The sequence below is a fragment of the Pseudorca crassidens genome, chromosome 2 (genome assembly GCF_039906515.1).
Source record: "Pseudorca crassidens isolate mPseCra1 chromosome 2, mPseCra1.hap1, whole genome shotgun sequence".
Lineage (NCBI taxonomy): Eukaryota > Metazoa > Chordata > Mammalia > Artiodactyla > Delphinidae > Pseudorca > Pseudorca crassidens.
This window is the reverse complement of record NC_090297.1, coordinates 167,765,299-167,792,708: the sequence shown is the minus strand read 5'-3', so window position 1 is coordinate 167,792,708 and position 27,410 is coordinate 167,765,299. Positions and strand designations below refer to the sequence as shown.

Below are 27,410 nucleotides of genomic sequence, written 5' to 3'. Positions count from 1 at the left end.
GTTTTCACCTCTCTTCCTCTTCCCCCGAATACACTCACACATACAGCCATCCAAATTTTGGACTTTAAACCTATTTTGTTTCTTTTTTCTTTTGTGCTTGCAATTTTTACTTTTTTCATTTTGCTTTTTACTTTAGCCAAATCTGCTCCACCATCGCCTTTTCCTGTCGGAGATGGACACCCACTGGCTAGCTACTGATCTAAGGCTTCCAGACTCCCTGTCTCAACTAAATCTTCCATACATTCTTTTCTCCCAGGTGATTTTTTAAATTTCTGCCTCCCTCTGTCTGATTCTTCAAAGTATCTCACTCCATGAGTCCTACAGAGGTTTAAAGTCTTTACAGTACATACAGTCTGTTTTGCTAATATTTAAAATAAATTAGTGGTCTTATTTCCTACTCTTCTGTGATCTCAGACATAAAATATAACTCGTGTCAATTCCTACACCAGACAAAGCAAAACATGTAAAAGACCCATAGAACCGGGAGAGACTAAAGGCTTGCTAAGTAAAACATTCTCTTTGGCCACAGATCCCACCAAAAAAAGTGATGGATTACTTGATTCTGATCACTAAATCAGGAGGTACCACAGTTCTTTAGTTTTTAGGTACTTCAAAATGCTTTGAGCTAAAATTTAGATATATAGAAAATCTTTATCCTAAATTTGGGTTGAATCTTTTGAAATCAAGAATCATTTTTTTTCTTCATATTTTACACCTCCTGGTTTAAAGCAATATGTATGGATTAATCACATTTTTTCTTACACTAGGAGATAGTTGGGTTAATGTCAATAAGTAAGATGTATCTAAGCCAAATATTTACTCTTTAAGCTTATTTAGGTGATGGGAAGGATATCAAAATGTATATTTTAGTGAAAGCGATAAATACATAACTCGAGACATAAATGCTAGGAAGCTAAGCAGCTATCCTAAAATCACTTGGAGGGTTTAAATACTCTAAAATTTCTAATAGAAGAATTCAGCAATACAAAAGCTACCAAAATAATGATTTTAACATAAGAACATGGACCTTAAAGCATTAGCGATATGTGTGTATAGTACCTAAAATAATAATTTAAACATAGAACATAAATCTTAAAGCATTATCTATATGTGTATATAGTACCTATCATTACAATTATTTAAAGTAGAACACTATACAGCATCAAACACTTCAAGAGAAGATAGATAATCTGGAATTAAGACAGTAGAAACCCACGTGGTCAGAGTGAAATATTTGTCTTTAAGACTCTTGTTATCTGAGCATGGACAGAAACATTGGAAAGCACTGCTTCCCAAACAAGGGCTGAACCAAGATCTACCTGATAATAATTCAATTTATATAAAAAAGAACTATGGCTGTCTACCAATTTTTGCATTGGTCAAAGAGTCAAACTCTTTGCCTAAATTGCTTTTGCTATATGCAGGTAAATATCATATGTCTAGGGTAAAGACAAAATTAGAACTAAAAACACAAGTTTAGAAATGGTGACACTACCATTGTCAATACTAACCATGGGTTTGATCAGCTTCCTTGCCTTAAACTTATACTTAGCAGTAAATATTTTTTTCTTGTATCAAATATGTGAATTTTATGATCTGGAACCTCAAGGAGAAATTTTTGCATGATGACTAATGTAAACAAGGCATAAAATCTCAAGTTAACTAATTATTGCCTTTTACAAAAGATGAGGTCCTAACTGATTCATTAAATCAAATAAAGATACAGACTCTAGTTTCTTGTCTGTCCCCTTTTATACTTAACACATACTGTAGGGATTCTCATAACATACATTCTACCAATAGGAAAACTTAGACCAAGATAGAATAAAGGACTGCTCCCAGCTGAGAAAGTTTACAATGGCAGGAAAGACAGCAGGAATACAATAAAAGATGCAAACTCTTACTCTGAGGTCCCTGGGCTGAGTTATATGATGCCCTGACTAGTAAGAGAAAACTTTTCAGCATCAAATAAGAAAAATCTTTAAATTTCTTAAAATCCAGATGAGCAATTAGAATTCAGTGATACTGGGTGATCACATAATTCAAAGCCTTGCATTGTGGTTTCTTTAAAAAAAACAATAACTAGTCTATACCAAGTGCCTATTAAGTGCTAAACACTTAGATTCCCATTGAGTCCTTACTGAGTCCACATTACAGGTGGGTAAACAGCCAGGTGAAGTAATTTGACAGCTGCCCTGTAGGAGAACCATGATTTGGACCTGGTCTGTTCATGCTATACGACTCCTTAAAAAGCACTGGGAATTGCTCTTCTGCAAGAAGCTTTTTTTTTTTTTTTTTTTGCGGTACACGGGCCTCTCACTGTTGTGGCCTCTCCCGCTGCGGGGCACAGGCTCCGGACGCGCAGGCTCAGCGGCCATGGCTCACGGGCCCAGCCGCTCTGCGGCATGTGGGATCCTCCCGGACCGGGGCACGAACCCGTGTCCCCTGCATCGGCAGGCGGACTCTCAACCACTGTGCCACCAGGGAAGCCCACTGCAAGAAGCTTTTAACATATATTTTTAAAATTCCTTTTGTGGCACTGAAGAAACATGGTTCCATCTGATACTTTATCTTTTGGATTTATATTTTTTCGATTTATTGTTCTCTTCCAAGATTTAACTCAATCTTTTGAATGGATGACCCAATGCGTTTTGTACCCACTCTTAAGTCCCTCCTAACGATTCACATGTAAATAAGCTTTCCTTTTTCTCAAACAGGACAGATGTCTACAATAAATAAATACAAATATTTCCATTCAGAAAAAAGAGCTAAGTTTACTAGATAATCTTCTTTATTTTTTTCTCTCCCTTTTACATCACATTCCTTGAATATATTCCCAAGAGTTGATCTGCCTAACCAATTGTTTGCTCCTTTGCTCCATGTGAGCTGGTTATGTACCCCAGTATTTTTTGAACATATTTTTAGGGGACATTGAAATATTATTTTTAAATTTAAACATAGTCGTGTCATGTCTGGGTAAACGAAAATGAGTCACTAATTAAAGCAGACTGCTTTCAACGGCACCTCCGCTTTCAAAGTGCTCCCTCTATGGCCGCAGTTTAGTGCCTTTCCCCCTGTCTGCCTGTCTGCCTATTTTCTCACTCCCTGTGACTAAAAGAGACCCCCATGTGGCCAGCTGCCACCCAGCTCATAAGGAACTTTGGACTGAAAGCGACTCTTTGGAGAAAGACCTTTAGTAAAGTCCGGGGGACGAGAGGGTGATCAAATGAATGGGGCCTCTCTCCATAGCACCCCCAGGGGCCCCCTAAGATAGCACCTGCCAGGACTCTGACCAAACTGCAACATCTGAGGAGCCGTTTACCTGTTTCAGCGTCTCCCTGGGGCCCTGGTGCCACGCAGTAACAGCAGTCCAAGAAGATGACATAGTTAAGAACATTGAACAGCAGCCCTATGACTCCAGCACTGAGAACCAGCAGTGGAGCCTCTGTCTTCTGGGGATCAATATACCTTTTGACAGCTTCAACCAGGATGCTGAACATCAGGGCCACAGCAAAAATGGAGTTGCCAAATGCTCCCACGACATCTGCCCGAAGAAAGCCAAACGTGCTCTTCCGGTGCTGTTTTATACTGCTGGCCCTTATGCCCAAAAGACCAATGATCATGGAGACCAAGTGGGAAAGGACGGCAAAAGCATCGGAGGCCAACGAGAGGGAGTTGCCTATGTGGGAGGTCACCAGCTCCATCACGAAAAGGAGGGTGCTCACAACGCACATGAGGATTAAACGGAAGCTTCTCCCTGAGTATCGCCCCATGGCGCTCTGCTCTGGACTGTCCCTCTCCCTTTCCTGGGAAGGCTTAGCTCTTAGGGGAGCAGCTACAGATGTAGTGATTACAGTTCCTGGATAACTCTCCCCTTCAGCCTTTCAGCGCCTGTCATATTTGAAAATCATCTTTTATGAGCTGCTATAAAGCCATAAAACAGTTTAAAGGGCAATTAAGCAAGAGATGTCACGTGAGCGGGGACATACTGAAACGATGACACTGACTTCCAGATATGAACTTGAGGGCTTTCTTTTGTTTGTTTTTGTGTATCGTTACAGAAGTTAAGACCCTCTGTGTCTGAATCACGCAGAAACTCACACGTAGCTGTGGCCTTCTCAGATCCCACGCTCCATGTTTGCAATAAGTGCTCCGGTATCTGAGATAAACAATCGTATCTTGTTGACCTGGTGTGTAAATGGTTTCGAATTCTGTTTACTGCATGGAACAGGGAATATTCTAGGGTCACTAATCCAGACATTAGAGCTACAGTAAGTGAAAGACAAAGGAGAAGCTAGGGTGATTTTTTTTCTACTGCCTTGCCCACTGATCTGGAATAAACAGGCACCCTACTTCCAAACGTTCTCTATAAATAAGACAAGAAAAACATTCCTCATGTTCAGGAAAGTTATAATACCTTTAAACTGGAGGAGCTAAAGACATAACCACAGTTAGTTTCAGGAAGAAGGCCAAATTCTAATTACTTGATTTAACTGATGCAAGGAAATTTTTTTGTTTTTAATCTTATCATCTGTCACTTGTAACCCTTAAAGGTTTACCAGTTCCCGAATATCTAAAACAGTAGCAGCCTCTATTGTTTTGAGTAGACTGCCTACAGTCAATCCTTTAAAGAAATACAGTGAAATTACTATACCCAATATTTTCTGAATTTGAAGTCTGATTATGATGGTTAATTTTTTTAAAGGTTTTTCTAATTATGTGTAACACAGACAAAATTATTTAAGTCAACAAATTTTTAAGGAATTTCACATGTTCTGATTCTTTCCACTGCCAATCACCTTAGTTCCTCCAAACTCATAATCTTCAAGATAAAATAGTCCTTTCAAAAAGAAGTTATCATGTAAGTCAGCCCACAATTCTTTTAGTTAGGCTTCTTTGATCTCCAGTGAAATATGGACACACTTCAAAATTCCCCACCTGTAATCTTTGGGATCCAATTTCCTCAAGCGATTTACTTTAGGACCATGTTTAGGGTCAGAAGATGGATCTGCATGGTTCTGAATTTGACACCCTCTAAAAATGTATTAGGTTCAAATCATCTTCACTCCTAAGCCATCACACTCTAGAACAGTACAGATCATTGGGATATGCCAATACCTAAGATAAAAAGTTTGACTGTTAGGTTTTTCATAGTTTACTTGGCAGCTCTGTCCTGTAGTTCTTTCCCACAGATCTAACAGGTAGTTCTACGAGTAAAGGAAACCACACAGATAATCTATGAGGCAGTTCCAACAATGTAGGTTTACAGAAAAATCCCTGACGGTTAATTTTATATGTTAAATTCACTGAGCTTCCAGGTGCCCAGACACCTGGTCAAACATTATTGTGAGTGTGTCTGTGAGGGTGTTTTTGGATGAGATTAACATTTGAGTCAGTAGACTGAGTAAAACAGATTGTCATCCTTAATGTCAGTGGGCCTCCTCCAATCAGTTGAAGGCTTGAACAAAACAAACTAGCTGACCCTCCTGCAAGTAAGGGAGGAGTCCTCCTTCAAGCTGGGACATTGGCTTTTTCTTACCTTCAGGCTCAAACCAAAAGATCAGCTCTTCCTATGTCTCAAGCCTGTGGGCTAGAACTACACCATTGGTTCTCCTGAGTCTCCTGCTCACCATGTAGATCTTGGGACCTTCTCAGCCTTCATAATCATCTGAGCCAATTCCTTTTAATAAGTCTATATTTATATACACATCCAATTGGTTCTATTTATCTGGAGAACTTAGACTAACACACTGACTTTGACTAAAACCTGATACTTTAGATGCAGCCTTAATAATTTCTTTAGCATTTCATAAATAATCTCCAATTCAGTTGATATTCTAACAGCGAGACTTCTAATACAACCAGGTTGTAAAAATTATTGCACTAAGACTATCTCGTTCATCCATTCATGCAACAAATACTGAGTTCCTACATGTCAGACACAGTTCTAGTCTCTGGGGAGACAGCAGTGACCAAAACAGAGAAAAATCCCTGACGTCATGAAGCTTACATTCTAATGGGGGAAGACACAGATAATGAACAAAATAGATCATAAAACATATTGAATGTCAGCTGGTAATAAAAAATGATGGAGACAAATGAAGCACAGAAGAGGGATAGAGTGTTGGCAAAGGGGTGAGGTTGTAATTTTAAATAAAGTGGTCAGGGAAGAATTTACTGAGATGTTCTTTGAGTAAAGGAGGTAAGAAACTGGGCCATGAAGACATCTGAAGGAGATCTTTCTAGGCAGAGGAAGCAATGGGCATAGGAAATTAAAGGACCACCCAAAGAGTTCAGCACGGTTGAGGAGGAGTGACTGAGGGAGAGAAATAGAATATGAAGTCAGGGAGGTGATGGAGGGAGGGGGCAGATCATGTGGGGTCCTGAGACGGGAGATTATGGAGAAGAATGACAAGATCTAATTTATGTTTTAAAAGAATAATTGGATCCCATGTTGAGATTACATGGGGCAGAGATACCAGTTAGGGGGCTGTTGGCAATAATCTAAAGGAAATATGGGTGACTTAGACCGGGTAGGAAGTGGGAACATTCGGGCAGAACCGGCTATATAACTCATGGTTCTAGTACAATGGCAGTGCAGGATCCCTTGTTCAAAAATGACTGAGTTTTTAAATGGCGCAGCCACTATGGATGGTACGGCAATTCCTCAAAAAATTGAAAATAGAAGTGTCATATGATCCAGTAATCCTACTTCTGGGCATATATTCCAAAGAATTGAAAGCAGAGTCTCAAAGGGATATTTGTACACCCATGTTCACAGCAGCACTATTCTCAACAGCCAAGAGACGGAATAAACCCAAGTATCCATTGACAGAAGAAAGGATAAACAAAATGTGATCTATACATACAATGGAATATTATTCCATCTTAAAAAGGAAGGAAACTTGGACACACGTTACAACGTAGAAGAACCCTGAGGACATTATGATGCCCTGTGAAATAAGGCAGTCACAAAAAGACATGTTGTGTGATACCAATTATATGGGCTATTTAACATAGTCAGATTCATAGAAACAGAAAGTAGAATGATGGTAGCCAGGGGCTGAGCGGAGAAGGGCGTGAGGGAGTTGTTCCTTAAAGGGTTTTGAGTTTGTTTTACAAGATGAAAAAGATCTGGTGATGGGTTGCCCAACAGTGTAAACATACTCAACACTGAAGTGTACGCTTAAAAATGATTAAGATGATAAACTTCATGTTATTTTATCAAAATTAAATTTTTTTCCTTATTCAAAGTTTCAACACAGCAACAGCAGAGCATTAAAGCAATCCCAGGGCCCTGAATATACCCAGGATGTATCTGAAGTTAGAGTCAACAGCATTGGCTGAGCAATTGGATGTGAGGTATGAGACGAAGAGAACAGTCAAGGTGACACTAAGGGTTTTGGCCTAGAAGAATGCCATTGCAACTGAGATGAAGGTAAAACAAAGGTGACAGCTGTAGGAACAGAGTTGGAGCAAGAGGTGAAAATGACGTTGTTTGGTGTATCTATTAGACATCCAAGTTGAAGCACTAAGTAGGGAGTTAAACAAGGGAGTCTGGAGTTCAGAGGAGATAGATAGGCTGGGAATACATGATCTTGAGAGTTGACAATATACAGATTTAAAAGCCATAAGACTGCCTGAGATAACCAAAGAAATGAGAGAAAATAGAAAAAGAAGATACAAATAGATAAGAGGGAAGGACCAGAGGGATGAAAGGGAAAATAGGAGAGTACAGTATTCTGAAGGCCAAGAAAGAATGTGTTGCAAAGAGGAGGAGGAAGGATTAATCTCCAAAATTTACAAGCAGCTCAGGCAGCTCAATATCAAAAAAACAAACAACCCAATCCAAAAATGGGCAGAAGACCTAAATAGACATTTCTCCAAAGAAGATATACCGATTGCCAACAAACACATGAAAGAATGCTCAACATCACTAATCATTAGAGAAATGCAAATCAAAACTACAATGTGAGGGGCTTCCCTGGTGGCGCAGTGGTTGAGAGTCCGCCTGCTGATGCAGGGGACACGGGTTCGTGCCCCGGTCCAGGAAGATCCCGCATGCCACGGAGCGGCTGGGCCCGTGAGCCATGGCCACTGAGCCTGCGCGTCCAGAGCCTGTGCTCCGCAACGGGAGATGCCACAACAGTGAGAGGCCCGCGTACCACAAGAAACAAACAAACAAAACCCTACAATGTGATATCACCTCACACCGGTCAGAATGGCCATCATTAAAAAATCTACAAATAACGAATGCTCGAGTGGGTGTGGAGAAAAGGGAACGCTCCTACACTGTTGGTGGGATTGTAAGTTGGTGCAGCCCTATGGGGAACAGTGTGGAGGGTCCTTAAAAAACTAAAAATAGAACTACCATATGATCCAGCAGTCTCACTCCTGGGCTTACAGAGGGACAAAAACATAATTCAAAAAGATTCATGTACCTCTATGTTCATAGCAGCACTATCCACAATAGCCAAGACATGGAAACAACCTACATGTCCATCAACAGATGAATGGATAAAGAAGATGTGGTACATATATACAATGGAATATTACTCAACCTTAAAAAAGAATGAAATAATGCCATTTGCAGCAACATGGATGGACCTAGAGATTACCATACTAAGTCAGAAAGAGAAAGATAAATACCATATGATATCACTTATATGTGGAATCTAAAATAAGACACAAATGAACATATCTATGAAACAGACTCACAGACATAGAGAACAGACTTGTGGTTGCCAAGGGGGAGGGGGAAGGGAAGTATTGGGAGTTTGGGATTAGCAAACTATTATATATAGGATGGATAAACAACAAGGTCCTACTGTACAGCACAGTGAACTATATTCAATATCCTGGGATAAACCATTATGGAAAAGAAAAAGAGTATAACTGAGTCACTTTGCTGTACAGCAGAAATTAACACAACATTGTAAATCATATACTTCAATAAAATAAATTTTAAAAAAAGAAGACGGTTCGTCTGAAACAGCAGAGAAGGAGGATATATGGACATATGAGTGGGGTAGATGTGGTGGAGGGTTCTGGGGGTTCTGTTGATATTTTCTCTCTCTTAGTGAAATAGAAATCAAGATGATCAACCAAAAGTCAGAAGAGGCAAGTATGGAAAATCCCAGGAGAAAGAAGTTATGAAATAATTGTCCAGGAGAGTGGAGAAAATGAATGAATGAGGGAAATATTATCCGATTACCTGTTTAGCACATATAAAGTAACCCCGATGTGAACATTGTCAACAGCCTGTTAAACTCCAAGCTCCTCACTCATTCAGCAGGTATTTCTCAATCACAAAATGTGGTTTTGGTGACATACTTAAAATATATTTGAAATACTCCTATTACATGAGACTTATTTAATAGGATCTGTTTACATCATTTCAGTACTATTGATGTTCCAAGCTCTTAAATCTTCCAGTAAAGTTGAACAAAGCTACTGGCTTAACATCACCTACTGAGCCACAGAAATGTGTTTGTATTTGTTATAAGTCTGATGGTGTGGCAGAATAGGGTAGTTTAATTTTCCAGCTGTTAACATCTCAAGTGTAGGGTAGTTCTCAGTGTGCTACTATTGGCAAGGATCACCTCATGACGTGTCAGTGTCACTAGGCAACGGCCTCCTACCATTGCTCCATCTCCCTGTCCACTTGATTGCCTGATTTCCCATCTAAAATAGAACAACTTTGAGGAGATAAAGCCAAGAAAGGGAAAAAGCATGTTTGGTTTAACTCACTACTGTCTGCTCTGGCACGTTGTACAGAGTGAGCACTCAATTTATTAAAGAAATAAATGGCTAGCATTTTCTAGACGTAGTAAAAATGACAAAGGGCCAAAGATATGTTTGCAAATAACAGGGTAGGGGTAGTTGCCTCCCCAAACTTTTGATGATCCAGACAGCCACTGAACACCATAGTTATATGATAAATGACTAATATCAATATTTATAACTAAAATCAAATATAAGTAGGGTGATATATCCACACTTTCTAGTCAAATGTCTTGTTTCTGCTTGTCTTACGGAGGGTTCCACTGCTGTTGATCTGAAGACTCAAAGCCTCTCCAGTAGCAGCCAAATGAGTTGCTGTTAGTGTCCAATTCTCATAAAGGCTTCATGTGACTTACTGGCATAATTAGGAACTTTTTTTTTTTTTGGTCTGTGTTGGGTCTTCGTTGCTGCGCGCGGGCTTTCTCTAGTCGTGGGGAGCGGGAGCTACTCTTTGTTGCGGTGCACGGGCTACTCATTGCGGTGGCTTCTCTTGTTGTGGGGCACGGGCTCTAGGCACGCGGGCTTCAGTAATTGCAGCACGTGGGCTCAGTAGTTGTGGCTCGTGGGCTCAGTAGTTGCAGCACATGGGCCCTAGAGCTAGAGGGCTTCAGTAGTTGCAGCGTGTGGGCTCCGTAGCTCCGCAGCATGTGGAATCTTCCCGGACCAGGGATCAAACCCGTGTCCCCTGCATTGGCAGGCGGATTCTTAACCACTGCACCACCAGGGAACTATTTTAAACACACTGTCATGGATAAACTAGAGATTGCTAACATGTGATCTATACCAGAAATCCCCGTGAGCAGAGCCAGTAGTAAATACACCTTGACTTGTCTGTTTTCTTTTTGCAAACCACAAACGCTAGGCACACAATTAATTTTGTGGCTGTCAGTCTGGTATCTAGTTAGTGGTTGTGGTCTGCAAGTAAAAATGGTGATTATTTCTTAAAGGATATTGTTTGGAGTCAGGTTTATACACCCTCTTGAAAAGCACCACCACACTTAAGGTGTCTCAAAGAGTTCTGATATTTTAGCTGAACCTCAATTTAAGAAAATAGACAATTTATCACATGTAGATTTGGGGTGAAGGACTCCTTCCTTAGCATAACCACTTACTGTAGAGTTCCTTTAAATAGTGGATTCCCTTAAAGGAGCAAAGGTCAAGCTTTTCTGTGATCAGCTCTACTTATCTGAAGCTTCAAAAAATAGCCTGGGGATTTATCTTTGCGTCAGAGATGGCCACCTCCATAATGGCCAGGGGCTACAGAACAAAATGTGGTTATGAGTCTTGATCTACTTTTCAGGCTTTTGTCAGGGACTGGCTAAAAAAACCCTTGTCCTTTAAAGCATTTGTTAGTTCGCAGAAAAACAAAAACCACCCCCCCCCACCCCCGCCAGGCACTAAGGTAGTAACGGTTAACTAGAGCTATATACAAGGAGCAACTTCCAGGTGACCCTGCATCACTGCCATAACTAACACTAGCTATTATAACGTGCTAGGTATTGTTCTGAGTAATTTATAAGGTAGAGTAACTATGAAATAGATATTAGACTTCGTCTTCATTTTACAACTGAATAGGGAGGTTACACAGCTACTAAGGGCAGAAAAACAAGATAAAGCATCCTGAACTGCCATAGATCAATAAGAAATACTGATTCTGAGGACAAAAGTGTGGCCCAGATATTTAAGCTAGGCGTATGAATATACATGCTCAAAACACTGATCTTGAAATCATGCTGTACTTAATCTTTCATTTGACAATTTCTCATCAACTGAAGGACAGTTCTGCTGTGTTCTCATACACAGCAGATACTTTGAAAGGCTTTGCATATGTTGTTCCTTCTGCCTGGAATGTTCTTCCTCTTCTATTTATTAAAATTCTACTCACCCTTCAAAACACAGCGCGAATTTCAAGTCCTCTTTTTGAAGCTTTGCCCTTTATTGGTATATTTATCACTACCAAGTGGGAACGCATATTGGAGCAGGGCACTGAAATAAGGAGCTATACCAAGTAGACTAGAAATGAGGGATAAAAGGCATTTCAGGCAAAGGGCCAGAGGTGAGAAATAGCACGTTGTTTTTAGGAAACCCCAAATGGTTAGGTTGCAAAGGACTCTGCTGGATTGGTTGAAAAGGAGACTGGAAAGGCAGGCTGAACCAGAATAGGCTAAAGCGTTTACATTTTATCCTGTTAGTGATTGATGGTGAGTCACGAAGGGATTTTAAGGGGAAGAAAAACATCTTAATAAACTGTACACAAGAAAAAAAAAAAAAGCCTGTGGAAATGTGGAATCTGGCCTGGAGATGAAACTGGAGGCCAGTATAGTAATCAGCATAAGAGGAAACAGGCAAGAAGGCAATCCAGATCTGTGAAAGGGTGGACCCAAGAGACATCAGAGGTAATAGCCATTACGTTTTACAGCCAGCTGAGTAGGGCTGCTGGAGGGGCTGCCTAGGAGGACTCCTGCGGTTCTGGTTTAGGTTACTGGGTCCATTTTGGTAACACTGATCTTTCAGGCAGGAAGCACTGCAGGAGGAACAGGTCTGCGAGTCGAGAGTGAAATGAGGTTTTGAGACAGGCTGCCCTGAAATGTTGACGAACACTCAAGGAAATCCAGTATGCGGTTGGAATAGAGGTCTAGAGGTCAGACTGGGAGATAAAAATGTTGGAGTCATCATCCTATTAATGCAGTTTGAAACCATGGGGTGAGATGAGGCTGATTAGGGAGCAGAAGAAGAGGACCAAGTATGGACACTGAGCTCTAAGAAGCAGGCCAAGGAAGGGAAGCCAGTGGAAGACACCTGACTGAGAAAAAGAGGCAGACAGGCAGGAGGGCAAGTCTCGGGAGTAATTTTAGTAAACAGGGTAAACGTGTTATAGCAGCAGAACTGAAGCAGAGCTATGGCAAGACAAGGAACTAAGAAGTTAGCTTTGGGCAGCAGTGGCAGCATGAGCTCCGTGAGAACAGTGGTGCGGTGGAGGCAGAAGCAGCGTGAGGAAGGACGCAAAACAGGAAGCAGAGAGGTGAGGAGGGCTGACCACTCTCTCAGAAAGCGTGACTGGGTTTCTGAAGACCCCAGAGTAACTACGAGACACAAGAGGGAGAGAGGAGCTCAAAAGAAATTGCTTTTGTTACATTCGTGGTTGTGTTTTGCTTTTTAATCCGAAAGATTTAGGGCAACTTTAAATTCAGTACGAGTTACGGAAAAGAAGTACTCCAACAGAGAAGAAACAGGAAACTGGTGGTTCAAGGTCTGAAACATGAGGGATACTGAAATCAGAGCAGTTATCTTCATCTCTTCACAGGAATTTCCCTGTAGCATAGAATTCAGGTATTTCGGAAACAAATGAATACATGGAACAGTATTGGTTCATGATATTTATTACTGGGGTTGTTTACAGAAAAGTCTCTTTTCCACTACTTAGGCATAAGAATAGATATTTTTCTCATGTGACCTCCTTTTAGATCCTTTATTTAAAAAAAAAATCATAAAACTGTCTATATCTGGGGAGATAATAGTATCAATTTTTTAAAAAGTGAGGAGGGTTGGAGATGGGGTTCTGTCTTATCCCTTAGTAACTACGACCAAACAAGGTGTAGTACTTGGCAGGGTTCTTGCCGCAGACGCACTGGGCTCCAGGCTGCAGCTCACAGAGTGGTCTGAAGGGGATGCAAAGGCTTTTAGCTCCCATCGACGGGGCACCAGGTTCAAGATCTTGATCCCTGAAATTAAAAACAAATAAGAATTCCGTTCTTTTATGCCATACATTTCTATTCTTTTTCACTGCAATACCTCACGGGTTTTATCTGTTACATGAAATTATCTTACCTGGCAGTGGTCTTTTTGATCCAATCTTCACAGTCAATTTCCCCACAGAATGGAATCTGAGCAATCTAATAAGGAAAAACGTTCAGTATTTACATTCTGTAAAAGGAACATTTGAGTTCTCTATTAAACCTATAAGCAAAAAGGATAGGTCTCCCAGTCTTTTTCAGGCCATAGTACTTTTGCAAACCTGCTAGCAACTCTGCTCAGAGGTACTCAAGATAACAAAGAATGTCTTTCACTATCCCAAACCCACACATCATATAACATCCGTATGTAACAAAGAATCGTTGCAATATACTTAAATGTCCAAATAAACTGGCTGCAACATAATGCTGAAGAGAAGGAACAAAGGGTGAATTCTGAATCTTTTTCATTTCAAATTTGCACTGCTGCCTGCTCTACCTGGCCACGTGGTTACGAGGAGGATAGAGGGGAAAGGACAAATAGTAAACTGATTTTTAAGTTGTTGTTAAAATAACAATTAACAGGGGCTTCCCTGGTGGCGCAGTGGTTGAGAGTCCGCCTGCCGATGCAGGGGACACGGGTTCGTGCCCCGGTCTGGGAGGATCCCACATGCCGCGGAGCGGCTGGGCCCGTGAGCCATGGCCGCTGAGTCTGCGCATCCAGAGCCTGTGCTCCGCAACGGGAGAGGCCACAACAGTGAGAGGCCCGCGTATCGTAAAAAATAACAATTAACAATCAAGTAAACCTCACTTTACACATACTTATTAAAAAAACCGTGCTGCTTTTAACATGTTACAGGTAAGTGAATCATTTTTCAAGTCCAAGGGTATTTTAAAGTCAAAAAAAGGGCTTCCCTGGTGGCACAATGGTTGAGAGTCCACCTGACGATGCAGGGGACACGAGTTCGTGCCCTGGTCCGGGAAGATCCCACATGCCACAGAGCAGCTGGGCCCGTGAGCCATGGCTGCTGAGCCTGCGTGTCCGGAGCCTGTGCTCCGCAATGGGAGAGGCCACAACAGTGAGAGGCCCGCGTACCACCAAAAAAACAAAAGTCAAAAAAAAAACAAAAGTCAAAAATCATTTTGTATCAGAAACAAAAACCTCTCAAATTTTCTTTCATAGACCATTTAGAATAATAGGCAGTGGGACTTCCCTGGTGGCGCAGCGGTTAAGACTCTGCGCTCCCAATGCAGGGGGCCCGGCCGGGTTCGATCCCTGGTCAGGGAACTAGATCCCACGTGCATGCCTCAACTAAGAGTTCACATGCCACAACTAAGGAACCTCTGTGCCGCAACTGAGGCTCTGGAGAACTGCAACTAACGAGCCCAGCTGCCACAATGAAGACCCAGCACAACCAAATAAATAAATAAATGTTAAAAAAAAAAAAAAAGAATAGGCAGAATCAAGAGACCTGGGATTTTATCCTAATTTTGAAATTCACTGCCTATATGAAAATCTCTAGCCCTGAGCTTTCTTTTGTAAAATGTGGATACTGGACTAAACAAGAATTAAGATTCCTCACAGCTGTGAATCTTAAATTTTTCATCGCATGTCTACTTCAAAATGAGGCTTGTCTGCAATAATAATTATGCATTAGTCCTATAAAAAATTCCTGTTAGTAGCAGAGAGATCAAAGACATGGATAATTCCCAAACGTTAGAAATGCTAGTTTAAAAGCAACTAGAAGGTCATCCAGCTTCTTTGCCAACTTCCCATCAACTAGTCCCAGCCACACCTTCCATGCTCAAATTGAGTCCCTTCTGGAAACCCTTCCTTGCACTTGGGATTTAGTTAAACATTTTTCAAAAGGCTTCTCTAAGAAGTAAAGTAAAAGTAAATAGAGATGAGGACGTTACAAAAAAAAGAGTAGTTCAAAAGGAGAACGTTATTGCAGGGCAAGGAAGGGTTAGTTTTCTACATCTCTTGTGTTGATTAAGCAAAATATGTTAGCCTAATTCCCAAAGTTGATAAACTGTTATTTTGATGATGTGCATTAAGACAATAAAGAGGTGGTCAATTTCTAGGTATGGTGGGTGGGATGAACGGGTGAAGGGAAGGTGGAAAGGATGGTAATAACAAGTATTTTGAAAAATTTTAGTATAGGTTTTAAAATATATACTTAAATTATATATTAACAATTATATAATTATTTTAAATATATACTTTAATTAAATATGCAAATAATATAAAATTAATAATTATTGGATATATAAATAATACAAAATTTAAAAATAGAAATTGTTCAATGAAAACTGAAGCAAAAACAAACCTAGAGACATAAGAGCTGAAATAACACAAAGTTATTTATCTGTATTGAAACTTGGTAAATCATTAGCACTTATGCAAACAAAAAGCATGAAAAAACTGTACATTCATAGAAGAATTACAATTCATTCCAAAAGACAGAATGGGGGAAAACTTTAATCAGTCTCTAACTATGTAATGATAAAAATATTAAGACAATTACAAAGAATGTTTTTGAATAATAAATTTGGCTTCTCAGAAATTTTACTTTTGTTAACTCACAACACTTAAAGGTATTTTTTTATAACTTCCACAAAGTTTACAGTAAGTAGTCTTATTTTCTTTTCTCCAAGCAAAAAAAAATCACTAAGCCTTGAGAAAGTATTTCTAAAGTAATAATTTTTAAAATTAAAATGGTGCAGCATGTGAACAAATTCAATGAAAACTGTTATTAGCTTCAAAGTGAAGTTTAGATGATATGACCTGAAATTTCTTTTTACTACGCACATAATTCATTAATATGAAAGGAGAACATGCATTTTTAGGCTATTTATTCAGCCATGGAAAGGTTTTTACCTTTTTATCTTTTATTATTTCTACATCTATGTTTTAAAAAGACACAATCTTTTATAATATATAATATCTTGAACTCTGCAACAGAAAATGGTAATGACGAGAAATATTCAATAATCATTGATCAATAGATTAATAATGAATGTCAACAGTAATAAGTATGTTACATATAAATGACATTTATTTTTCATTCAATTAAGATCATATCCCCTTGGAAAAATCTGCTAAAATCAAGTCCTATAAATCAGACATAAAAAAAATGTTTTTTTTCATTTATACCAACAGGGAAGAGTAGAAAATCAAACTCTCACCTATATTCAAGTTCTGAAGATCCCTTCCTCCTTCTCCCCTCCCAGTAAATCCACCTTTATAAACAACAGCCTCAAAGCTTGCTTGATGGTCAGTCAACATACCTAAGCTGACCAACCGTGAGGTGAGATGAGGGATGAAACTGACTACTGAATACAAGAAACAAAATCTGCTTGGTCTCTACACGATCTTTGGACACACAACTAAAATACTATATTCTGGTTCAGGAGAGATGTTGAAATCTCTCCTGTAGCTTATCTAATATTAGAATAAAAGATATGATTCCACTAATATGTGCTGAGATTCATTTCTTTGACAGCAATGGATTAACTGACACTCTATCGATTTATTAACTCTTATGCAATGTCTTTAAGACTGTACTGCAAAAGTGACTACCGTGTTTCTACAATAAAGGAAATTTTAAAAGTCAATAATTAATGGAACAAAAAATTATAAAAAATAAATTAGAGTGAAAGAAAAAATATACACGGAATCAGATGGCTATCCATTCTCCAGGCAGAGGGCTAGAAGAAATAGAGATTAGAAGTATATAGTTTGAAGTCACATAGCAAATTACAGACACCAGAAAGGTGGAAGATTACAAACCAAGAATAACAGAAGGCTAAATACTGAAGAGTTATGATCTGAAGGGGATTTTGTACTCATTTCACAGATTAGTAAACTGAGAGCCAGAGAGATTAACATTTTCTCAGCTCATGCAATAAGAGACATATTCGGAGGGAATGAACATAGCCAAGCAAAATTTTGTCTTACATTCTCAGCATGAATTAAAAAAAAAAAAAAAAAGATACAGAGGAACGTACATTAACACATTTTTGACCAGAGACATATTACAGCCACAGGCATTAGTTTCTGCAAAAATCCCCCAGTCGGTAATGTGTTAAGCTGAATCAGAAGAGAAATCTAAATTCTAATACCAGGTCTGCTTCTGTACGGCTTGGGGTAATTTATTTAGACTCTGGTCCATGGTTTTCTCATTTATAACCTGGGGACACAGGACTGGCTGTATTATCAAACACATGCACCAAAGTTCATAAGTGATTCATTCCAGGAATTAGTAACTTTGCAAATCAAGACCTCTTCTTTATGAAAATTAAGTTTCGGCTGGCAACATCTGCATATACACAACACACAAAGCTGATAAAATCTTAAAGAGCCATTAGGGAAACCTGTGTGGTTTTAAGGAATCCAGAAGTACACACTCATGCTCAGAAACAGACTTAGAAATAAGTAATATGTTTCACTTATTATTCAGAAAGTTCAATCAGTTAAGATCTGGGTAAGTATATATGCTCAGAGAATAAAACGGGCCTTCCTTATTTTAGGAATCTGCACATTACACTTCTAAAACTAGAACAATGCTTACTTTAGGAACTTATATCAAACTGAGAAAACAAAATTTTTCAATAATAAAAATATTAGGGGTCATACAGAATGAATTTTGTTCAGCCAGTATAATGAGCATGAGAAAAAACTTTTACATAATCAGTTTACAGTGTTATCCGAAAACGATATGTTGTAATGCTGCAGGAAAGACAGTGGAAAACAAGAGTATGTAATGCTGAGTAATATATAATCCTTTTGTGTGACAGGCTTTGAAAAAGGGATTAACATCATGCATAAATTCAGTGAGTCTTAAAACACCATTTACTGAAATATGTTTATATTCAAAACTTTGCAGAAGTCTCTTACCTTCCCAGAATCAAGTTCCTTCTGAAAGTCCTCCATTGTGTTAGCCACAACCATATGAGTCTTAAGGTCTTCAGAAGCCCTATCAAACAATTAGAAAAGAATAAATTTTTTTTCTTACTAATATGACAAAGTTTTTTTTTTAATAGCATAATTTAATGAAAGAATAACAACCTGGAAGAGAGAAGAATTCAATATGAACCTCAACTCTGTCTCTAGCAGTGACATTCAGTAAATCTCGGTTAGCTCATCACTGCATAATCGTGAACACTAAATGAATGGAGAAGTTGCCAAGCATGCACAGGTAACAATTACTTTTGTAATCGCCATTACATCTCTACTGATCAACATTCTAATTCCTGGCATTACCACGTATTACCTACAAGAGTCTGGGTTATTATTTAAACCTCTCTGGTCTTAGTTTTCCCTTCTACAAAATTGGAAAAATATTCAAATCTAACTACCATATCAAATTGTTGTTAGAATCAAATACAAAGGCATGAAAATGTTTAAGAAAGGAAAAACACGTAAATATACATTATTCGAGGTATTTTCACATACTATGTAAGTCTTTTGTAAGAACCTCAGGTTTCAGAAATGGGAATAAATATTATTCTCTTCCACACTCAGAGTCACACATTACATGAGGTGGTGACCAAGGAAGAGAAGGCATATTTTTCTTTTCTGAACCTCAGGGCTAGACTTGTATGGACCCTGGCAGCAACTTGCTAGCTGTCCACAAAATCTGTTTCCTTTTCTTCCAACTTTTTTGCAGTGAGGTGGGCCCAAGTGACTAAGTTATAGCCAGTGAGATGCAGAGGAAGGAACTCGCCACTTCCCAGGCTGAAGCCTCAAGGAGAGAAAAAAAGGCACCTTTTAGCAACTTACATTAATAAATTTACTGAATAAAAATGTCAACAAAAAACCCTGCTTTTTAGTCACTAAAGCAGTGGTTTTCCAACCAAGGGTGTACATGTGTATCACAGAGAGAGCATTTCAACATTACAGATAACCTGAAAGTATCTTTTTTAAAAAATAAATAAATTTATTTATTTTTGGCTGCATTGTGTCTTCATTGTTGCGCGCAGGCTTTCCCTAGTTGCAGCAAGCTGGGGTTACTCTTCATTCTGGTACACGGACTTCTCATTGCAGTGGCTTCTCTTGTTGTGGAGCACAGGCTCTAGGTGCGTGGGCTTCAGTAGTTGTGGCTCACGGGCTCTAGAGCGCAGGCTCAGTAGTTGTGGCGCATGGAGCTTAGTTTCTCCACGGCATGTGGGATCTTCCCGGACCAGGGCTCGAACCTGTGCCCCCTGCATTGGCAGGTGGATTCTTAACCACTGCGCCACCAGGGAAGCCCGACCTGAAGGTATCTTAAAACTAATGAGTCAGAATCTCCAGGTACGAGGCTCAGGTAAGTTTCTATTCCCAAAGCTCCCAGGTGATCCTGAGGAGAATCTCTGGAAAAGAACCTCTGCACTGAGAGCACTGTTCGAATGGCAGCAACAAGGACAGGCAGCTTTCTAATCTTTCGTCTCTGACAGTATCACCTGCTCTGCGTTCAGATGAACTTCACGTGAATTATGAATTTGTAGGCCAAATAAACCCGTGAAGTAACCCTTCAAAAGATACATTATCATTCGCATTTTCGGACAAGCAAGCCAAGAGAAGCAAAATCACTTGCCTCAAATCACATAAATAAGCACCAAAGCCAAGGCTAAAACTGGTTCACTCCTTAAATGCAAGATTTACTGAACATGAATATGAATCAGGCACAAGGTATTAGAAGATAAACAGTAAGATACAGGCACTACTCTCCCCCTAGAAACTGAGCCTCTATCCCCAGTGGCCATGGGCCTCCCTCTCTGCTTCAGGTGGGCAGGAAGGAAAACAGGGTGCCACACATATGCCACCCACCAATCTTGTAGCGCCTCTGCCTTGAGATCTGTGATTCTAAAAGTCCCCTCTCCAGAGGTCAGGGCAGCCCCGAGGCCTCCCCTCACCTTTCACCCCCAATCCCAATCAGGAGGTTCTTAGCCTTGGTGACACATCATAATCACCTAGGAAGCGTTTAATACTCTAGGTGCCAGGCCCACTCTAGACCAGTTACATTAACATCCCTTGGGGAGAGTCCCAGGCACAAGTATTTTGAAAAGCTTCCCAGGTGCTGCTAATGTGTATCCAACAGGTGAGAATCAATGCCTTTGTCCCTCAAATTTTATATATCATGAAAGCCTGGATCTAAAATTAACCCAAATTACTCCATGGGGCAGACAGTCCATCACTGCAAACTTAGTAGGGAGCAGAAAGCATATAGAAAAACACTCATAATACAAGTTAAAAAACACAAAGAGGAAGGCCAATTAAGAACCATGAGAGTTCAGAGGGAGAGTACTTTCCATGGGGGCAATCAAGGATTCCTTGGCATACATCTCAAAGGCTGAGCACAATGTGAAGATGAGAGACACAAGCAACTCTAAGGAACTGACCGGGTGAACAGGTTAACATGGATGTCTTCCAAAATAGCGTGAAGTTTCGTCTCAGCCTCATTTTCAGCAACTGTCAGCTTTTCTCCAGTGTCTCGTCTGACAGCAACAAACTGACAGCTCTTCATATCACGTGGCCCAACTTCAAGCCTAATTGGAACTCCCTAGGAAAAAGGCAGTTAAACATAATACATGCATGTCTCCAATTGAATATATAGACTTATTCCATGGCTTTACCTACTAGAAGTCATAAAAATCCAAAAAACAAAGACAGAAACAAACCACTTTAAAAAGTAGGTAACATTCCTGAGATATCACAGAAACCTCTTCCAATGAGAAGGCATAAACCTAAGGAAAGAAGGTACTGCCCGAGTGGTTCTGAGCTAAGAGTTTAACGGGGAACCATGAGGGTGGCTGCAGCTGTCTAGCTCAGTGTTCCTAACTTCTCTCTCATAACGCACACATAGAAAATTACACTTGTATGGCACATGGGGGTAAATACAGGAGGCTTGAGGCTGAAGCCACCCCAAGCCACCTTGGTACATCCTTGACTCATTCATGGCACGTGGTGTGCTTCGGTTGGGAAGCCCTAGCTCTGGCTGCTCTAACCTGAGTATCAGAATCACTGAAGGGCTTGTCCAAGCACAGACTGCTGGGCTCCACCACCCGAGTTTCTGATCACAGTAGGTCCAGCGAAGGGGCCTGAGAATTTATATTTCTAACAAGTCCTCAGGTGATGCTGAGACTGCTGGTCCTGGGACTGCACTTTGAGAACCATTCCCCAGTAGTCTACGGTTTTTACAGAGGAGCTTAAGGACCGTACGCAAGTTTAAGCCTTGGGAATGTTCAATCCTTGTTAATGCACATAAGGAGTCTGTTCTGTGAAAGGATTAAGGCTTAGCGAGACCTCACTTTTAGGGCCTGCATGGAACCTTACCTGACAAACAGTAGGTTTTTAACGATTTTTTTTTTTTTTTTTTTTTTTTTTTTGCGGTACGCGGGCCTCTCACCATTGTGGCCTCTCCCGTTGCGGAGCACAGGCTCCGGATGTGCAGGCTCAGCGGCCATGGCTCACGGGCCCAGCCGCTCCGCGGCATGCGGGATCTTCCCGGACCGGGGCACAAACCCGTGTCCCCTGCATCGACAGGCGGACTCTCAACCACTGTGCCACCCTCTAAAACTAATTCGGGGTTTCTGAATTTAAATTAGAAAACTCTATATACGGTTTAGCTGATCGGTGGTCCCCCAAATCAACGTCAAAGGAAAAAATTTAAATGCTACTCTAGAAAAAATCACCCCTAGAGAAGACTGATTTTATAAACTATCGGGAACAAAATACTGTATACTATTACATTATTTTATTGTTTTCTTTATTCATGCAATGCATGCATGTGTAAGAAACAGTGTTAAGTGCAATGAGATTTAAAAGATGAATAAGAAAGAGATCCTGTCCTCAAGAAGCTTCATGTTTTGCATGGTAAATAAGGCATGCACACAAATAACAAAAATCAGTACAGAAAATCAAAAGTGAGAAACTATTCTCAGTTGGAGGAGAGAAGAAAAGTTACTGGAGAAGGCAAAAATTAACGAGTCAATTCATCAGAATTGAAGAACATTCTATAAAATAACTGACCTATATTTACAAAAATGTCAATGCCATGAATGACAAAGAAAGGCTGAGGAACTACTTCTGATTAAAGGACACTAAAAAGACATGACAATAAAATGCAGTAGAACTACATCCTGTATTGGAAAAGGGGAGAGCTGGGACAGCTCAGAGCAAGGTTTCAAAGCTGCAGCTGGGTGAAAAGGCATCTTCACAGGAGAAGAGCCTGGCACGGGGTGTCAGAGCCCATGAGGGATGAGGAGGGCATTCATGCAGGGGAGTGGGTGGCAACAGCAATGAGAGAGTGGATGAACACAGGGGGACCAATCAAATAAACATACTAAGGACAACTGGAGCTAGGTTTTTCACTGTCAGAGAAGAGAGTTAAAATACGGAATGGGAGAAAACTAGATTGGGTCATGTGGGTTTTGACTGGAATTGAAGGTATCAGTGTGAACTCACGGTTATCAAATTACATAGATGGATACAGAAAAATAGATGTAAATACATGTGAGTATGTACGTACGTATGTGTGTGTGTGTGTGTGTGTATGTACACACGCACACGCATTCCATACCTCCATCTACTGAGAAGGCTTGGAAGCAGTGAGAGCTCAAAAGTGATGGGCACACCCACACTAAATACCATTCTTTCCTAAAAAGAACCAGGGCTTCTTAGATACATGGCTAATTGCAGAGTTGGGGGAGAGATAGAGAACAAGATAAACCCTACAAGATCTTCTGCCAAAAAGCAAGGACATACTAAAGAACACAAAAGTTAGCTTTAAGGGATCCTACTGGTCGCATCGAAGACAAATTTGAGCATCAAAATAAATAATAATAGTAACAGATTATAACCCACTGAATAATCTCAGAAACCATGGGTCCATAAAAAATTTTAATTAAGCAAAAAGCTAGTGAGGAATGTCAAGACCATGATAACTAAAGAAAAACTGAGGAACTATTCCAGACTAAAAGAGACTAAAGGCACATGATAACTATACGCAACACATAATTCTGAACTAGATCCTTCTGCTATGAAGGACACTAGTTGGACAACTCACAAAACCTGAATGGGTCCTAGAATTAGATGGCAATAAGTCTCAATGTTAACATCCTGATTTTATAGGCTTTATTGTGATTATAAAGGAGAACATGTTTGTAGAGTGATGGGGCATCAAGGTAGCATCTTGTTTTCAAATGGTTCAGGCCGGAAAAAAATTTTTGTACTGTACTTCCTTTATTGTAAATTTGTGTTTGTTTCATGATAACAAATTTTATAACCCAAGTGGAAGAAACAGCACAAGCAAAGACACAGAGGTGGAAAAACAGACTGAGAAGAGGGAAAAGATCTATGAAAGGGGATAACTGGTAACAAAAGTGGAAAGATCATCTGAGGTCAAGTCATACAAGAGGCATGTATTTTATTGGTAGTTTATCTAAGTAACTAGTTATGAATTTACTTATAAGGAACTCCTGTTTTTTGTTTGTTTTTCAACAGCAATACAAAATTATCTTAATCATCCAATACAGTAAAAAAAAAGTAGTTAATTCACTCATATTATTTTCCCCTTTCTATTTCCCATTTTCCCCTATTTTCTAATGAAGAGTTATGGGAGTCAGTCGCTGGGTCCTAGGTCTGGCAACCAAACCATACACCTCATTTATTAATCTGGGTGAGCCTCACAATACATACATCACACACACACACATGTGCACACACTTTACAAAGTGAATCACTATCGAATAAATATGAATCTAGATCTCCCAAACTGTTTTCTTTCCTTGGAAATTCCTGGCCTTAAATGCACTAGCAGTGCTTTTCACTAGCTAATGAACTCTCTTTCTCAGTGTTCTTTAATTTTCGGCATCAAGTTTAGGACTTAGGGACTCTGGTTTCTTTCCTAACTACTGTAGACAAGGAAGCTGCAGTGGAGCCAAGTCACACTAAGGTGCCTCCCCCACATAGTACAGGTTCACCAGGGTACTGCAAAGAAGAGGGACAGAGACAAAGTCAAGTCAGTCCGAGGAGGAGGAGATGAAAGAGGAAGGGAAAGAGGAGAGACACAGAAGTAAGTGTGGATGACTTTTGTTCTTCCCTTTCAGTCCAGCTAGTAGCAAGGAACAGGTTTCTTTTTGGTACCTCAGGCAAGTACAAATGGGTTTAGACAAGGTATTACTGCAATCACACAACCACTATTTCACAGTAAGTAAAAAAGACTGCAATTAAAGGGAAATTACAGAGAAAATATTCACCTTTAAAGTCTTCATTAAAGGTAGGAGAGTAATATATATTTTTTCCTTTGTTAAAGGAAAAAATATATTACAAAAAGGAAAGCAATATCAATATAACTACTATTCTTCAGCACAGAGATTTATCTTAGGGGCCATTTAAAAAAATAAGGGGATAAAGATTAGCAACTTTGGGAACCCGACATGTACACTGAATAATCCCAGTATTACTGAGCTTCCATATTTGAAAGATTGAAGCTGCAATGTCACTACACCTTCTTACCCACTGCCTGTAATATGAGTTTATAAATTCTTGACTCCTAATTGCTAGTTCTAACAAGATCCCCTGTCTCATCATAAGAAAAAAAGTTAAATCCCAGAAGTTTGAAAAATGGAATAAAGAACACAGATCATCTATTAATGACAATGTGCAGCAAATAAAAGTTATATCAAAAACATTAAACCAGAATTTAGACGAGTCTTGAATATACAAAATAAAAATTAACAAACCGCTGTGAAACAATGTGGTGTGAAAAACCAAGTATGAAATTAATCTCTGATTAGCTGTAACAATGACAGCTAGTTGATGCCCATGCACCACTATTCTGATAGTCTTACTGTTTAAATAATGTATTTATTTTATGAATTCTTGATATAAACATTTTAGTAACAACCATATGAGGTTTATTAACCATAAACAAGGTCTTCACGATCACTTTAATTCTAACGTAACAAAAATCCAAATTGGGAGCATGGGAGTAAAATATGCAACTGAAGAATTTACCTTGAGCTCCCAGTGATTGAACTTCCAACCTGGTGAATAGTTATCTCGCAAATCAGCTCTAACTCGAATATTAACACTGAGTAACCGCCTTCGATAATCATTGCATTTTGCAATCAGAGCATCTCTGTCTTCTTCAGAAAGTGCATTTGTAATGCCACAAGGAATAACCACCACCTAGAATCCAGCACAGTATTACAAATTTATACAAAGGAGCAGTATATGGAAGTAATGAAGTCACATCACCACACAGTATCTAGGAGTCAAAACCTCCTAGTGACTATAAGCCTTCACACAAATCAACTTGGATGGTTTCTAATATACGCAGAATATCTAGCAACTATTAAATAGCTGCATATTGTTTGTCCATGCGAAATACATTTGTTTTTCATTTAACCTATTATAAACCATTATTCAAAAAATAATTTCTAAAACTTTTGTAAAGTAGGTAAAAAAATTAAAAAACAGTAACACAAATAATATACATAGTTACACAATACCAAGGTCTAGACCGTATTCTACGTTGTTTCTGTATCAGCTAAATCTACCTGAATGACACTCAGAAAAAAAAATCACACTTTAAAATTTTCTTCGCTAAATATGGCTTGTATTTTATAAAAGAAATGATAAACAGAAATATTTTCCTTACCTGAACACAGGCTACACGGGGTGGTAATACTAAGCCCATGTTGTCCCCATGAACCATGGTCATAACACCAATAGTTCGAGTTGTCAGGCCCCAGGAGTTTTGATAGGCAAATTGCTTCTCTCCTGGTGTCTTCGGATCTTCAAAAATGATTTCAAACATTTTAGAAAAGTTCTGCCCTAAATGATGTGATGTTGCTCCCTAAAATAGAGGTACACATCTTTTAATTTTGATAACCTATTAATGCCTTTGAAAATAATTACTGTAAGATCACACACCTTAAAATGGCACTAGACCTACTTTACCTTCCCTGATTTTTTATATTAAATAAGTTTTTAAAGCGTAACTGATACAACAAAGAGACTAAGATTAGTCAAAAAATATATAGTAGCATACAGCTGTGAGCAGCCCCTCTTAGAGAAGTTACTTTAATTACAAAGGTTTTTAAAAAATCCATGCTTTGGTGATTCAGGATATAAGCCTTGATTTAACTGACCTTGGAGATTTACAGGGAATGGGACAGATTGGCCTGAAATTATAATATGGCCTTAGAAAACATGGGATATACTGATTTTTAAGAGTCTACTTCTCTGACGACAGAAGAAACTTGTCAGATCTGCCCACGGGCTATGCTTACAGTCACCTAGGAATCCTATGCAGCAGTTTGATACCTGGATAGCTCTTCCACTGGCAGATATAAATGCTTCTACCGTAGTTGTGTAGTCTCCTCCTGCAAATTTCTCCTTTTCAGTCTTTCTTCCCTTCACAACAGGAATTGCCAGGAGTTCTTCATATACCTTAGCGTATAAGTCAAGTATCTGCAAAACCTGTAACGTTTTAAATAAAAAGTGTTCAAATTTATGGTATATTTATTGATGATAGATCTATAAAAACTGTACTATTTAAAACTAATTGTGGGGCTTCCCTGGTGGCGCAGTGGTTGAGACTCCACCTGCCAGTGCAGGGGACACTGGTTCGAGCCCTGGTCCGGGAAGATCCCACGTGCGAGAGAGCAACTAAGCCCATGCGCCACAACTACTGAGCCTGCGCTCTAGAGCCTGCAAGCCACAACTACTGAGCCCACATGTCGCAACTACTGAAGCACATGCCTAGAGCTCATGCTCTGCAATAAGAGAAGCCACTGCAATGAGAAGCCTGCGCACTGCAATGAAGAGTAGCCCCTGCTCGCCGCAACTAGAGAAAGCCCACACAGCAACAACAAAGACCCAACGCAGCCAAAAATAAAATAAAT

General features: G+C 39.6%; 2 protein-coding genes across 3 annotated transcripts in view; both read right to left on the bottom strand.

The window, feature by feature from the left end:
- SLC30A10 (solute carrier family 30 member 10) overlaps window positions 1-3,773 on the bottom strand; it is a 40,197-nt gene extending 36,424 nt beyond the window's left edge. Inside the window, exon 1 of the mRNA XM_067729724.1 lies at window positions 3,323-3,773. Coding sequence (XP_067585825.1) covers window positions 3,323-3,773 — 451 coding nt within the window. The remainder of the gene's footprint in view (window positions 1-3,322) is intronic.
- Window positions 3,774-13,147: 9,374 nt separating this feature from the next.
- EPRS1 (glutamyl-prolyl-tRNA synthetase 1) overlaps window positions 13,148-27,410 on the bottom strand; it is a 68,522-nt gene continuing 54,259 nt past the window's right edge. For both annotated transcript variants that reach the window (XM_067729721.1, XM_067729722.1), the window contains 7 exons: window positions 26,830-26,985; window positions 26,162-26,359; window positions 25,516-25,689; window positions 20,898-21,058; window positions 18,415-18,493; window positions 13,612-13,676; window positions 13,148-13,505 (listed from right to left, as the gene is read on the bottom strand). In XM_067729721.1, coding sequence (XP_067585822.1) covers window positions 13,355-13,505; window positions 13,612-13,676; window positions 18,415-18,493; window positions 20,898-21,058; window positions 25,516-25,689; window positions 26,162-26,359; window positions 26,830-26,985 — 984 coding nt within the window. In that variant the 3' untranslated portion in view covers window positions 13,148-13,354. The remainder of the gene's footprint in view (window positions 13,506-13,611; window positions 13,677-18,414; window positions 18,494-20,897; window positions 21,059-25,515; window positions 25,690-26,161; window positions 26,360-26,829; window positions 26,986-27,410) is intronic.